Here is a 15,215-nt window from a genome sequence, read left to right as displayed (position 1 = left end):
ATTTTCTGGGGTGCCAATCCAAGAACACCTAAAATGTCTACTAATTTTCCTCTAGAAATTTATGGCCCTATCTGACTATGAAAAACTCTTTTCACTGGATTGCTTATTATACATTTACAGTAGATCTATATTCTAATTGGAGTTGCAATACCTCTTGCTCTTTGCTTAACAGTGCCTTTACTTGCATCTCAGCTTCCCAAAGGGTCATCTGGATTAGATGTGTTTAAAGTAGAATGGCAGTGTCTGAAGCTTTTTCCTTATGATCTGGCACATCCTGCTCATTCTTCCTCACAGTGAGTGAGTCTAGAAACAGTGAGATCATTTTTTTCTAATTTTCTGTTAGTGCTGAAACACACACTGTTTTCCTTTATTTAGACTGTATTTATTTATATTTTTAAGTGTATTTTTAGTTGTTGCTTCAGGGAACCAGTTTTGTGTTTGGTAACTTATAAAAGAATAAAATGGTCAGCATTTGTATATACAACTTTATAACTTAGGCCTTGTCTATACTACAAATTCTTTGCCAGTATAGCTATGTTGATACAGCTATACAGATGAAGCCCCAGGGCATATACAGCATAAGCTGACAGAAGGATTTTTTCTGTCAGCGTGTTAATACTACTACCCTGAATATAACATTGGCTGTGCTGACAGAATCACTCTTCTTTTGGCATAGAACAATCATAGAAGATTACGGTTGGAAGAGACCTCAGGAGGTCATCTAGTCTAACACTCTGCTCAAAGCTGGACCAACACCAACTAAATCATCCCAGCCAGCGCTTTGTCAAGCCAGGCCTTAAAAACCTCTAAGGATGGAGATTCCACCACCTTCCTAGGTAACCCATTCCAGTGCTTCATCACCCTCCTAGTGAAATAGTGTTTCCTAATATCCAACCTAGACCTCCCCCACTGCAACTTGAGACCACTGCTCCCTTTTCTGTCATCTGCCACCACTGAGAACAGCTGAGCTCCATCCTCTTTGGAACCCCCCTTCAGGTAGTTGAGGGCTACTATCAAATCCCTCCTCACTCTTCTGCAGACTAAACAAGCCCAGTTTCCTCAGACTCTCCTTGTAAATCATGTGCCTCAGCACCCTGATTATTTTCATTGCCCTCTGCTTGACTCTCTCCAATTTGTCCACATCTTTTCTGTAGTGGGGGACCCAAAACTGGATGCAATATTCCAGATGTGACCTCACCAGTGCCGAATAGAGGGGAATAATCAATTCCCTCGGTCTGCTGGCAATGCTCCTACTGATACAGCTCAATATGCAGTTGGCCTTCTTGGCAACAAGGGCACACTGCTGACTCATATCCAGCTTCTTGTCCACTGTAATCCCCAGGACCTTTTCTGCAGAACTGCTGCTTAGCTAGTCAGTCCCCAGCCCGTAGCAGTGCATGGGATTCTTCCTTCCTAAATGCAGGACTCTGCACTTGACCTTGTTGAACCTCATCAGATTTCTTTTGGCCCAATCCTCCAATTTGTCTAGGTCACTCTGGAACCTATCCCTACCCTCCAGCTTAGTGTAATCCACAAACTTGCTGAGGGTGCAATCCCATTGTCCAGATCATTAATGAAGATGTTGAACAAAATCGGCCCCAGGACCCACCCGTGGGGCACTCCGCTTGATACTGGCTGCGAACTAGACACCGAGCCGTTGATCACTACCCATTGAGCCCGACAATCTAGCCAGCTTTCTGTTCACCTTGTAGTCCATTCATCCAATCGGTACTTTTTTAACTTGCTGGGAGATTGTATCAAAAGCTTTGCCAAAGTCAAGATACATCACTTCCACCATATCCACAGAGCTAGTTATCTCATCATAAAAGGCACTCAGGTTGGTCAGGTATGACTTGGCCTTGGTGAATCCATGTTGATTGTTCCTGATCACCTTCCTCTCCTCCAAGTGCTTCAAAATGGTTCCCTTGAGGACCTGCTCCATGATTTTTCCAGGGACTGAGGTGAGGCTGACCGGTCTATAGTTCCCCACATTCTCTTTCTTCCCTTTTTTAAAGATGGGCATTATATTTGCCTTTTTCCAATCAGCTGGGACCTCCCCCGCTCGCCAGGAGTTTTTAAAGATAATGGCCAATGGCTCTGCAATCACATCAGCCAATTCCCTCAGCATCCTCAGATGCATTAGATCTGGACCCATAGACTTGTGCATGTCCACTTTTTCTACATAGCCCTTAACCTGTTCTTTCACTTCTGAGGGCTGCTCACCTCCTTCCCATACTGTGTTGTCCAGGACAGCAGTGTGGGAGCTGTCCTTGTTTGTGACCTTGTCTGTGTCTGTATGGGGGTTTTGCTGGCATACCTACGTCGGCTAGTGGGTGTGTTTTTTCACATTCCTGACTGACATAGCTATGCTGACAAAATTTTGTAGTGTAGACCTGGCCTTACAGAGACTTAGATTGAACATGTTAATGGAAAAAGTAATAGCAACATTAGAAAGATAAAAAATCCAAATGTATATTTTCCTAGCTGAACTGGAGTTTTCGGGAGGGTAAAGGGAGTAGCATGACAGATGAATACCACTCACTATTGCATGGAGACAAGGGATGCCCATTTGCCCTCACAGTGTCTGAAAAGGTCTTATTATTAGCAGAATTTTGCAAAGCTCCATAACTAGAAGTAATATGTTTTTCATATTAAATGATTGGTATATCAGAGGAGCATGGACATGATTGTTTCTTCTGCTTGCTGCACTCATTCACAAATAAGGCCATTTAGTACACTCACAGTTTCAGAGAACCTGATATTCATCTACTGAGCACTGCCGCTACTCACAAGTTCTAGAATCAAAACAAGTTCTAGAATCAGTTCCTTTTCATGCTAAAGTTTTCATCATACTACTTTTCAGAAATGTAACACTTTGCAATCTCAGGTGAAATGCAAAATTCAACGTATTAAGCTTTGAAAAACCCTTGCGAGGTGAGAAGAGCCAGCTTTAAAATCATATACAATCAGTAATATGAATGATTATATCCTCAGATGGTGTAAACTGGCATAACTCCATTGACTTCAATAGAGCAGGTTTACACCTGCTAAAGATCTGACCTATTGGTTTTACTGGTCTTTGAGATCCTTAATGCCCCTACAGGAGGGTAGGGTGCCAGCTTCTTGTAAATGAGAGGGTGTAAGGCCCTTGCTCGAGACACAGCCTCTTGATGGTGACAAACCTTACAACTATTACTTGTTTCTAACCTGTCTTTTTGCAGTAAGGTTATTGAAAATATGCTGGCGAGGCAACACCAGTATCCTCTGGAGTCCCTGGACATCTATCATCCCTCTCAACCAACTTTTCAGCCATGATATAGTACACAGATGGCACTGATTTCATTTGGCTAATGATTTCATCTTAGCAATGGACAAATGTTAGGTGTCCACGTTGATGCTTTTAGATATCTCTGATCAAGAGGTTCTGTTAACTCAACCACAGACTGCAGCAGTAGTGGCTGGCACTTCAGTGATTCTGCTCCCTCCTCTTAAAGATCCAGGAGAGTGATATTTGGAAACTGCTCATCTCTTTCAAGGGCTCTCTTGTACAGTGCTCTTCAGGGCCCTAGTGAGTTACTCCATTGAGTTTGATGCTTTTGTGGGTCTCCTTGGGGGTCAGTATACAGATTACACACAGTTCTGTCTCTCTCATCCAAAACCATGCTCTGAAGTGTCCCTAGCCACTGCTTGCCAGAAGCTGGGAATGGGCAACAGGGGATGAATCACTTGATGATTGTCTGTTCTGTTCATTCCCTCTGAGGCACCAAGCATTGGCCACGGTTGGATGACAGGATACTGGGCTAGATGGATCATTGGTCTGATCCATTATGACCATTCTTATGTTCTTATCCAACCTGGGAGCTGTGATGTCTTTGCAAATTCCCGATTAAGATAGAAATTTAGAAGGTGAACTGAAGCTCAATCCAGACAAATCTCTGGATGACTGGGGGCAGGATCTAGATTTATCTAAGGTAATCATCTGACTCCCATTAGTATAGTCTCTGACTAACTAACAAACTTTAATATCACCTGTCTGTGAAATAGGAAAGCATTATTAGCCTCATTTCACAGATGGATAACTTAAGCACAGAGAAACTACTCGATTTGTCCAAGGTCTTACAGGAAGCTGGGAGTGCAGCAGGGAATTGAACCCAGATTTGCCAAGTACCAGGCTAGTACCCTAGCCAACGGAACATCCTTCCACAATACTAGAGCTTATGATTGCAGGGGCATGCATATCCTTTGTGAATAAGTTTCCTCATTTCGGGGATCTTCTGGATCCCTTACTACTCCTTGCTTTGGCTGCCAGAAAGGTCATGGTCATTTATTTCATATGATGATTACAAACAACTCTCTCTGATGTAGTTTTGTCACAATTATCGGTGTAATTATCTCTCATTGGTACTGTGCTAGTGCTTAAGGAGACCAATAGAGATCTGGGCCGCAGTGTCTTAGGAGCTGTACTAACACAGAATAAGAAATGGTCTCTGCCCTGAAAAGCTTATAATATAGCAGACAAAACAAAAAAAGGGGTTGAGGGAAGAAATATAACATGCATGCAAGTGAAAAACATGATGGTTTGCAAACATCATGTTAGTTCCACGTTTTTTTTTTCTTCCAGAGTGGAGTTTTTGCTGGGATGGGATTAGCTAAAGAGAAAGAGGGAGAGGGGACACTGTAGGGAGGGGGCTAAGAAAAGAGAGGGAAAGAGGAGGAGCATGGAAAGAAAGTGAATTGAGGCTGAAGTAAAGAGACGGTGGGGGGTGGGAAGGAGTTGGAGCAAGCAGCTACTCGGTGAAGGAAAACAATGTCCAGAGTAAAAACTCTGGAAACTAGTTACTCTAAAAACATCGTAAGTGTCTAAAAGTCCCTACTCCAGCTGCTTGTCTCTGCTCCTGCTTAGTGGATCATCCTAGGAGTTCTTTCATTCCCCAAGCCACAAAGCTCCGAGAGCCTCCAAAGGTGGTGGAAGTGGGGGCTCTCCCTTAAAAACAGTTCTGGATCTGATTATGATGAGTGAGAAAGATAACCCCATTTGGGCCTCATCTTCCTCCTACTGATCTCTCATGGTGTAGCTGTACCTGCTGCAGCTGTTTGTTTCTGTTCTTCTGGGCTGAGTCTCTAGGTACCTCCAGATGGGATTATTCTAATGGACTCAATGAGAGATTACCCTTGAAGATCATTCTGAAGCAACAGCAGGTGCAGAACGAGGTGGCCCACTTGCTCAGTTGTGTTAGCTATAGGAAGCATAAAACACAAGTGATCCAAACAGTGCAATGGCTCCCCCTAAGCATTAGGATGTAATTCAAATTGTTGATATTGATCTTTAAAGTCCTGGTTGGTTTGAGGCCTGAGAAACTGTCTCTCCACCTATGCATCCCATTTAAATTGAGAATAGCTAATATGCTCTCAGTAACTGCTTAGATTTGAATGCATGATCTGCTGGTATAGAACATTTTCAAAGGAGGACCTCAGTCTCTGGAATTTGCTTCCCAATTAGTTTGATAGCCTATCATACTTATTCTACAAAGATTAGTTAGCATGGCGCCAGGCAGGAATTTAATAGTAATAGGAGACAGGATAAAAAACAGACAACAGCCCTAAGTAAGTTTTGCATTAAGTGTTATTCAATTCACCCAGTAAAGCTGCCCAGTGAAGAGGAGTTCGAAAGAGGTTGTCATATGATGTCACATTGCAGCCTTCATAAGAGGTCAGGACATCAACCACGGCCACATTCCCATCAGCAACGGCAAAATGAAGGGGGGTTCGTCCCTCATAGTCCTGCCAGTTCAATAAAGATTCTGTGGGAGCAGCATCCTGTTTAACAAAGACATCAGAAACAAAAACATGTTACATGAGTTTGAAAAAAAACTACAGACCCTTAATGGATGATGGAAAATGCCTCACAATAGGCAAGAGATGAAGTGTCACTAATCAGTACAGCAGGCACTGGATAGTTTTATAACCAATTACCTATACTAAATCTGCAGTTACCATCAAATATTTTTTGCTGATGTTTTTGATATCTATCCCAAGCTTCTCTTGCAGTATTTCATCTTCAGTTCACACTGATGGGTTTTGCCCTGGTTATATAGTGTGAACTGATCCATACACAGGTCCTTAAAAGGACTGACTCAAGTATTTTGGAAACCATAATTAGATCTCCTCAAACAATTAGATCTCTTTTTCCAGGCTTAAAAAGCTTTGTAGATGGTCTCCCTTTCCCCTGCAAAGGACACTTCTCTTTACCACATATTAGTATTGTTGTTGTCTCCTGGACACATTCTAAAACACAAAGCTCAATTTTTAATTCTCTGAGGGGGTCAACAAGCATATGAAGGATACGAAGAAGGGGCACAGTAGGTGGTCACTGAAGGTGGGAGGGCAAGGAAGAAGAGAAGAGAAGCTAGTTCTACAGGAAGAGGGGAAAAGTCAATGGAGATAACACCAAATATGAGCCCCAGGAGGATACGGGATGGGTTGCAGAGGATTGCAAGGGAGAATAGGAATCGAGAGGACTTGCAGCCCGAGGGAACAGGGGATAGACCAGAGAATTGCACCATCACCAGGAAAAGGCAGGTCTACACGACTGGGGACTCCTTACTGAGAAGGATAGATAGGCTTGTAACCAGAGCAGAGCCAGAGAACAGAAGGGTGTGCTGTCTGCCGGGTGCAAAGATACGGGCTATGAACCTGAAGCTGAAGAGGATTCTAACAGGAGTAGGAAAGAATTCACTGATTGTCCTTCATGTGGGAACAAATGATACAGGTAGATTGTCACTGGAACATGTCAAGGAAAACTATGCCAGGCTGAGGAAGATGCTTAAGGAAATCGAGGCTCAGGTGATCTTCAGTGGGATTCTGCCTGTTTCTAGAGAAGGGTAACAAAGGTGTGACAAGATTATGACGATTAACAGATGGCTCAGGCAATGGTGCTATAAGGAAGACTTTGGGATGTATGGCCACTGGGAGGCATTCATGGACAGAGGACTGTTCTCTAGGGATGGACTTCACCTGAGTAGGGAGGGAAACAGACTTCTAGGATGGAGGCTGGCACAACAGATTAAGAGAGTTTTAAACTAGGAATTTGGGGGAGATGGTTGGGAGATGTCCAGGAGATCTCCAAGCCGGATTTTAACATTGAGAGGGAAGAAAACGAAGAAAGAAAGAATACAGCCATTGGTATGAGAATGGACATAAGGAGGAAGGGTAGTGTAGATACCAATCTAATAGGTGATACTGGCGGTAGAATGTCTGTGCCTAATCGGGTAAAGAATGTGAGTGAAGCCAAACAGCAAAAATTAAGATGTTTGTACACCAATGCGAGGAGCCTAGGTAACAAAATGGAGGAACTAGAGTTACTGGTGCAGGAAGTGAAACCAGATATTATAGGGATAACAGAAACATGGTGGAATAGTAGTCATGACTGGAATACAGGTATTGAAGGGTTTAGGAAAGACAGAAATAAAGGCAAAGGTGGTAGAGTAGCATTGTATTTCAATGATGAGGTAGACTGTAAAGATATAAGAAGGGATGGAATGGATAAGACAGAGTCTGTCTGGGCAAAAATCACACTGGGGAAGAAATCTACTAGATCCTCCCCTGGGATAGTGCTTGGGGTGTGCTACAGACAGCCAGGATCTGATCTGGATATGAATAGAGACCTCTTAAATGTTTTTAATGAAGTAAATACTAATGGGAAATGTGTGATCATGGGAGACTAACTTCTCAGATATCGACTGGAGGACAAGTGCTAGTAATAATAATAGGGCTCAGATTTTCCTGGATGCAATAACTTATGGATTCCTTCACCAAGTAGTTGCTGAACCAAAGAAGAGGGGATGCCATTTTAGATTTGGTTTTAGTGAGTAGTGAAGACCTTATAAAAGAAATGGTTGTAGGGAACAATCTTGGTTCCAGTGATCATGAGCTAATTCAGTTCAAATTAAATGGAAGGATAAACAAAAATAGATCCGTGACTAGGGCTACCTTTAAAAAATGTAAGGAAATTAGTTAGGGAAGTGGATTGGACTGAAGAACTTGTGGATCTGAAGGCACAGGAGGCCTGGGATTACTTCAGGTCAAAACTGCAGAAACTATCAGAAGCCTGCATCCCAAGAAAGGGGAAAAAATTCATAGGCAAGAGTTGTAGACCAAGCTGGATAAGCAAGCATCTCAGAAAGGTGATTAAGAGAAAGCCTACAAGGAGTGGAAGATGGGAGGGATCAGCAAGGAAAGCTCCCTTATTGAAGTCAGAACACGTAGGGATCAAGTGAGAAAGGCCAAAAACCATGTAGAGTTGGACCTTGCAATGGGAATTAAAACCAATAGTAAAAGGTTCTATAGCCATATAAATAAGAAGAAAACAAAGAAAGAAGAAGTGGGACCGCTAAACACTGAGGATAGAGTGGAGATTAAGGATAATCTAGGCACGGCCCAACATCTAAACAAATATTTTGTATCAGTCTTTAATGAGGCTACTGAGGAGTTTAGGGATAACGGCAGGATGACAAATGGGAATGAGAATATGGAGGTAGATGTTACCACATTCGAGGTAGAAGCCAAACTCAAACAGCTTAATGGGACTAAATCGAAGGGCCCAGATAATCTTCATCCAAGAATATTAAAGGAACTGGCACAAGAAATTGCAAGCCCATTAGCAAGAATTTTTAATGAATCTGTAAACTCACAGGTTGTACCGTACGACTGGAGAATTGCTAACATAGTTCCTATTTTTAAGAAAGGAAAAAACCGTGATCTGGGTAACTACAGGCCTGCTAGTTTGACATCTGTAGTATGCAAAGTCTTGGAAAAAAATTTGAAGGAGAAAGTCGTTAAGGACATTGAGGTCAATGGTAATTGGGACAAAATACAACATGGTTTTATAAAAAGTAAATCGTGCCAAACCAACTGATCTCCTTCTTTGAGAAGGTAACAGATTTTTTAGACAAAGGAAACACAGTGGATCTAATTTATCTCAATTTCAGTAAGGCATTTGATATGGTTCCACATGGGGAATAATAAGTTAAATTGGAAAAGATGGGGATCAATATGAAAACTGAAAAGTGGATATGGAACTGGTTAAAGGGGAGACTACAACGGGTCATACTGAAAGGTGAACTGTCAGGCTGGAGGGAGGTTACTAGTGGAGTTCCTCGGGGATCGGTTTTGGGACCAATCTTATTTAATCTTTTTATTACTGACCTCAGCACAAAAAGTGGGAGTGTGCTAATAAAATCTGTGGATAACACAAAGCTTGGAGGTATTGCCAATACAGAGAAGGACGAGGATATCATACAGAAAGATCTGGATGACCTTATAAACCGGAGTAATAGTAATAGGATGAAATTTAATAGTGAAAGGTGTAAGGTCATGCATTTAGGGATTAATAACAAGAACTTTTGTTATAAGCTGGGGATGCATCAGTTGGAAGTAACAGAGGAGGAGAAGGACCTTGAAGTATTGGTTGACCACAGGACGACTATGAGACACCAATGTGATATGGCTGTGAAAAAAAGCTAATGCAGTCTTGGGATGCATCAGACGAGGTATTTCCAGTAGAGATAAGGAGATGTTAGTACCGTTATACAAGGCACCGGTGAGACCTCATCTGGAATACTGTGTGCAGTTCTGGTCTCCCGTGTTTAAGAAGGATGAATTCAGACCGGAACAGGTACACAGAAGGACTACTAGGAAGATCCGAGGAATGGAAAACCTGTCTTATGAAAGGAGACTCAAAGAGCTTGGCTTGTTTAGCCTAACCAAAAGAAGGCTGAAGGGAGATATGATTGCTCTCTATAAATATATCAGAGGGATAAATGCCAGGGAGGGAGAGGAATTATTTAAGCTCAGTACCAATGTGGACACAAGAACAAACGGATATTAACTGGCCATCAGGAAGTTTAGACTTGAAATTAGACGAAGGCTTCTAAACATCAGAGGAGTGAAGTTCTGGAACAGCATTCCGAGGGGAGAAGTGGGGGCAAAAGACATATCTGGCTTCAAGACTGAGCTTGATAAATTTATGGAAGGGATGGTATGATGGGATAGACTAATTCTGGCAATTAATTGATCTTTGACTATTATCGGTAAATATGCCCAATGGCCTGTGATGGGATGTTAGATGGGGTGGGATCTGAGTTACTACAGAGAATTCTTTCCTGGGTGTCTGGCTGGTGAGTCTTGCCCACATGCTCAAGGTTTAGCTGACTGCCATATTAGTGGTCGGGAAGGAATTTTCCTCCAGGGCAGACTGGCAGAGGCCCTGGGGGGTTTTTGCCTCCCTCTGCAGTGTGGGGCATGGGCCACTTGCTGGAGGATTCTCTGTCCCTTGAAGTCTTTAAACCACAGAATCATAGAATTATAGACTTTAAGGTCAGAAGGGACCATTATGATCATCTAGTCTGACCTCCTGCACAACGCAGGCTACAGAATCTCACCCATCCATTCCTGTATCAAATCTGTGTCTGAGCCACTGAAGTCCTCAACCCATGATTTGAGGACTTCAATAACTCAGACATAGGTTACGGGTTTATTACAGGAGTGGGTGGGTGAGATTCTGTGGCCTGCGTTGTGCAGGAGGTCAGACTAGATGATCATGATGGCCCCATCTAACATTGAAGTCTATGACTCTATATAGTGTACTTAGATTTTCAGAAAGTGTTTGACAAGGTCCCTCACCAAAGACTCTTAAGCAAAATAAGCAGTCATGGGATGAGAGGGAATGTCTCCTCATGGACTTATAACTGGTTAAAAGATAGGAAACAAACGATAGGAATAAATGGTTAGTTTTCAGAACAGAGAGAGGTAAATAGTGGCGTCCCCGAGGGGATGAGTCCTATTCAATATATTCATAAATGATCTGGAAAAAGGGATAAAACAGTGAGGCGGCAAAATTTGTAGATGATACAAAACTACTCAAGATAATTAAGTCCCAGGCAAACTGCAAAGAGCTACAAAAGGCTCTCTCAAAACTGGATGTGTGGGCAACAAAATGGCAGATGAAAATCAATGTTGATAAATGCAAAGTAATGCACATTCGAAAACATAAATAATTTAGATGGAGTCTAAATTATCTGTTACCACTCAAAAAAGAGATCTTGGAGTCATTGTGGATAGTTCTCTGAAAACATCCACTTAACGTGCAGGAGTAGTCAAAAAAGTGAACAGAACGTTGGGAATCATTAAGAACGGGATAGATAATAAGACAGAAAATATCGTATTGCCTCTATATAAATCCATGGTATGACCACATCTTAAATACTGTGTGCAGATGTGATCGTCCCATTTCAAAAAAAAATATTGGATTTGGAAAAGTTTCAGAAAAGGGCAACAAAAATGATTAAGGGTATGGAATGGCTTTCATATGAGGAAAGATTAATAAGCCTGGGACTTTTCAGCTTGGAAAAGAGACAACTAAAGGGGGGAGGGGATATGACAGAGGTGTATAAAATCATGATTGGTGTGAAGAAAGTAAATAAGGAAGTGCTATTTACTCCATCTCATAACACAAGAACTAGAGGAAACCAAATGAAATTAATAGGCAGCAGGTTTAAAACAAACAAAAGGAAGTATTTCTTCACACACAACACAGTAAGCCTGTGGAACTCTTTGCCAGAGGATGTCGTGAAGGCAAGACTACAATAGGGTTCAAAAAAGAACTAGATAAATTCACAGAGGACAGGTCCATCAATGGCTATTAGGCAGGATGGGTAAGGATGCTGTCCCTAGCCTCTGTTTGCCAGAAGCTGGGAATGAACGACAGGGGATGGATCACTGGATGATTACCTGTTCAGTTCATTCCCTCTGGGGCACCTGGCATTGGCCACTATCGGAGGACAGGTTACTGGGCTAGATGGATGTTTGGTCTGACCCAGTATGGCCGTTCTTATGTTCTTAAAGATACTATTCAACACAGTTTCACAACGGAAATCTAAGAGACTTCAGATATTTGTTTTTAAACACTGTAGTTCTATAAATACATGAGTTTCTAACTGGCTGAAGTTTGATTATTTAAAAACTTCTTTAAACTGTGTCATGGTCAACCAATCTGATCAGCTGACACAGGTTTCATTTGGTATAATAATCAATATTGGACATTGAATTAAGTATGAAGAATTCTAAAAATATTGCATATAAAGACTTGACTTGTTTATGTTTTCTTAAAAGCATACTGTAAAATGTATTAGACTATTTAATGAAGTATTGCAGATGTATGGTCTCTAACTATATACTTCTGAAAAAGAACAAAGGTAGGTGCAACTGAAAAAAAAGTTACTTACCTTTTGTAACTGTTTTCTTCGAGATGTGTTGCTCATATCCATTCCATTCTAGGTGTATGCACACCCATGTGCACAGTCATCAGAGATTTTTGCCTTAATGGTATCCATAGGGTCAGCTGTGGCATCCCCTTGAGTGAGTATATTAGGTACCACTGGCCCTACGCCCTCTCAGTTCCTTCTTTCCGGCAACTCCAACAGAGAGGCAGGAGGGCGGGTAATGGAATGGACATGAGCAACACACCTTGAAGAACACCAGTTACAAAAGGTAGGTAACTGTTTTTTCTTCTTTGAGTGCTTGCCCATGTCGATTCCATTCTAGGTGTCTCACAAGCAGTATCCTTGGAGGTGGGCTCGGAGTTCACGGCAGTACACCTTGCAATACTGCTCTACCAAAGCCAGCATTGTCTCAGGCCTGCTGGGTAAGTTCATAATGCGATGTAAATGTGTGGACAGACAACCAGATGGCAGCCTTGCAGATTTTCTGGATTGGCACTTGGGCTAGGAAAGCTGCTGAAGAGGCTTGTGCCCTGGTTGAGTGGGCAGTTATACTCACCGGAAGAGGCACCTTGGCCTGTTCATAGCGGTAGCGGATACAGATAAAAGAGACAGATGCTGGAGTTTAAGATGGAGGAGGTAATCCAGGATTAACTGCAGTGAGGTCCTCTTGGGTCGAATGCCTTTATCCCAAGTCCAACAAATAAACCATTTCCATTTGGTAGGTTGCTCTGGTTGAGGGCTTTCTGCTGCTCAGAAGGACCTGTTGGATACCGGCCGAGCACAGCTGCTCATCTGCATTCAATCATGCAGCAGCCAGGCCATCAGATGCAGTGCCGTCAGGTTCAGATGCAACAGTCTGCCATGGTTCTGAGACAATAGGTCCGGCCAGAGCGGTAGCTGTAACAGGGCAACCACGAGAGGTCTAGCAGCATGCTGAACCAGTGCTGTCGCAGCCACGCCGGCGGTATGAGGATTACTTTCGCTCTGTCCTGCTTTATCTTCACGAGGACTCCATGGATTAACCGCACTGGAGGGAAGGCATACATCTGAGCCTATGACCGCAGAAGCAGGAAGAAGTCCCCTCCCACCTTTGGAAAATGATGCTGACTAGCTCCGAATGGAGCGACCACTCGTGGTGAGATGAGAGGGTCCTGTAGGCGATCTGCCAAAGTGTTTCTGGCCCTAGGGAGGTGTGCGGCCACGAGATGAATGGCGTGCTGAACACAGAAGATCCAGAGCCTAAGGGCTTCTTGGCAAAGGGCTGAGGATCAGGCTCTGCCTTGCCTGTTGATATAGAACATAGTGGTGGTATTGTCCGTCAGGACTTGAACCACTCTGCCTTTTATGAGGCAGGAAAGCTTGACAGGCCAAGCATACCATTCTGAGCTCCCTGACATTCATGTATAAGGCGTGATCGTGACTCAACCAATGACCATGTATGCCGAGATTGCCCAGATGAGCTTCCCACCCCAGATCATCGGAGACCAGAGTAACCAATGTGGTTGGGGCCGCAAAGGGGACTCCCTCCAACACTGATGTGGGGTCCAACCACCAAGCGAATGACGACAGTAAGTGGTCTGGACCCTGGACTACCTGGCCTATGTTCTATCTTTTGGGGATGTAGATCGACGCCAGCCATGCCTGTAGATGGTGCTGTTTGTGTAAATGCAGGCCGCCATGTGGACCAACAGTCTTGAGCACGTGTAAGCGGTAGATAGAGGGTAGGCTTGCATATGCGAGATTAGGTCTGAGAAAACGCGAAATCAGGCTTTGGAGAGGAAGGCCCTGGCCCGAGTAGAGTCAAAGAATGCTCCTATGAACTCTATGTACTGCACCAGAACTAATGTCGATTTTTTCTTGTTTATCAATAGACCTAGATCGTGACATGTGAAGCAAACCAGAATGTGGTGCTGCCGCACCTGACGCTGAGACTGGTCCTTGAGCAACCAGTCGTCGAGGTCCAGGTAAATTTGAATGCCCCAATGCCTCAGGTAAGTGGCCACTGTCGCCATGCACATTGTAAACACTCCCAGGGCTGATGAGAAACCAAAGGGCAGCACTGTGAACTGGAAATGGCACTGGCCCAACACAAAACAGAGGAACCATCTGTGTCCTGGGAAAATGGAAATATGCATCCTTCAAGTCGAGGGCGGCATACCTGGAAGGGGATCCTGGAGGACAGGGAGACCATGTGAAACTTCAACTTCTTGAGATGCTTGTTGAGGCAACACAGATCCAGGATGGGTCTTAGGCCCCCTTTTGCTTTCAGGGTTAGGAAATATTTCAGGAGTAGAATCCTTTTCCCTTCACATCCCAAGGGACCTCCTCCACCACTCCCAGCCTTTGGAAGTTTTCCATATTCCACATCCTGAGTGAAGAGTTGCTTCTGAGGAGGGTCCCTGAAGAGGGAGGGGGAAGGGAGGTGGAAGGGAGGGGCAGTCGAGAACTGTAGGTTGTAGCCCAAGGATACTGTGTGGAGCACTCAACGGTCTGATGTCACTCATGACCATGTCGACTGGAAGGGGTGCAGGCGGTTGAGGGAAGAACACGAGGGTGGATCCAGGTACTTGACTGGAGTGCTGTCCTTAGTTGCAGCTTCAAAACACCTGTCTCTGGCCCCCGTGGTGTTTCAAAGGGCCAAGCTGAGCTGGTGAGCGAGAGGATGAAGGGACACAGTGCTTAAATGCTTTGTCTTTGTCCTTTCTCCTGCAGGTACCCTGCCAGAACTCCCCAGGACCGAGGTGGAGGAAGCCAAGATGGAGGCCGGCACTGCTTTCTGGCCTGCTGCAGAGTGTGGAGGCCCAGCGATCGCAGGATGGCCTGAGAGTCTTTAAAGCCACACAGCCTTGCGTCAGTGAGCTCAGAGAAGAATCTTCTGCCCTCAAATGGGAGTTCCTGGATTGTGGCCTGCATTTCTTGTGATAACCTCATAGTTTG

The 15,215-nt window shown here is 43.7% G+C and overlaps 1 protein-coding gene across 5 annotated transcripts in view; it reads right to left on the bottom strand.

Moving 5' to 3' along the window:
* The window catches only part of INVS (inversin), a 219,896-nt gene that overhangs the window by 102,936 nt on the left and 101,745 nt on the right, over positions 1-15,215 (bottom strand). For all 5 annotated transcript variants that reach the window (XM_050938135.1, XM_050938137.1, XM_050938136.1 and 2 more), the window contains one exon: positions 5,637-5,817. In XM_050938135.1, coding sequence (XP_050794092.1) covers positions 5,637-5,817 — 181 coding nt within the window. The remainder of the gene's footprint in view (positions 1-5,636; positions 5,818-15,215) is intronic.

This window comes from Gopherus flavomarginatus, chromosome 2 (genome assembly GCF_025201925.1).
Source record: "Gopherus flavomarginatus isolate rGopFla2 chromosome 2, rGopFla2.mat.asm, whole genome shotgun sequence".
NCBI classification, from domain to species: Eukaryota; Metazoa; Chordata; order Testudines; family Testudinidae; genus Gopherus; species Gopherus flavomarginatus.
The sequence above is the reverse complement of the archived record's forward strand: the minus strand, read 5'-3'. Positions and strand labels throughout refer to the sequence as shown.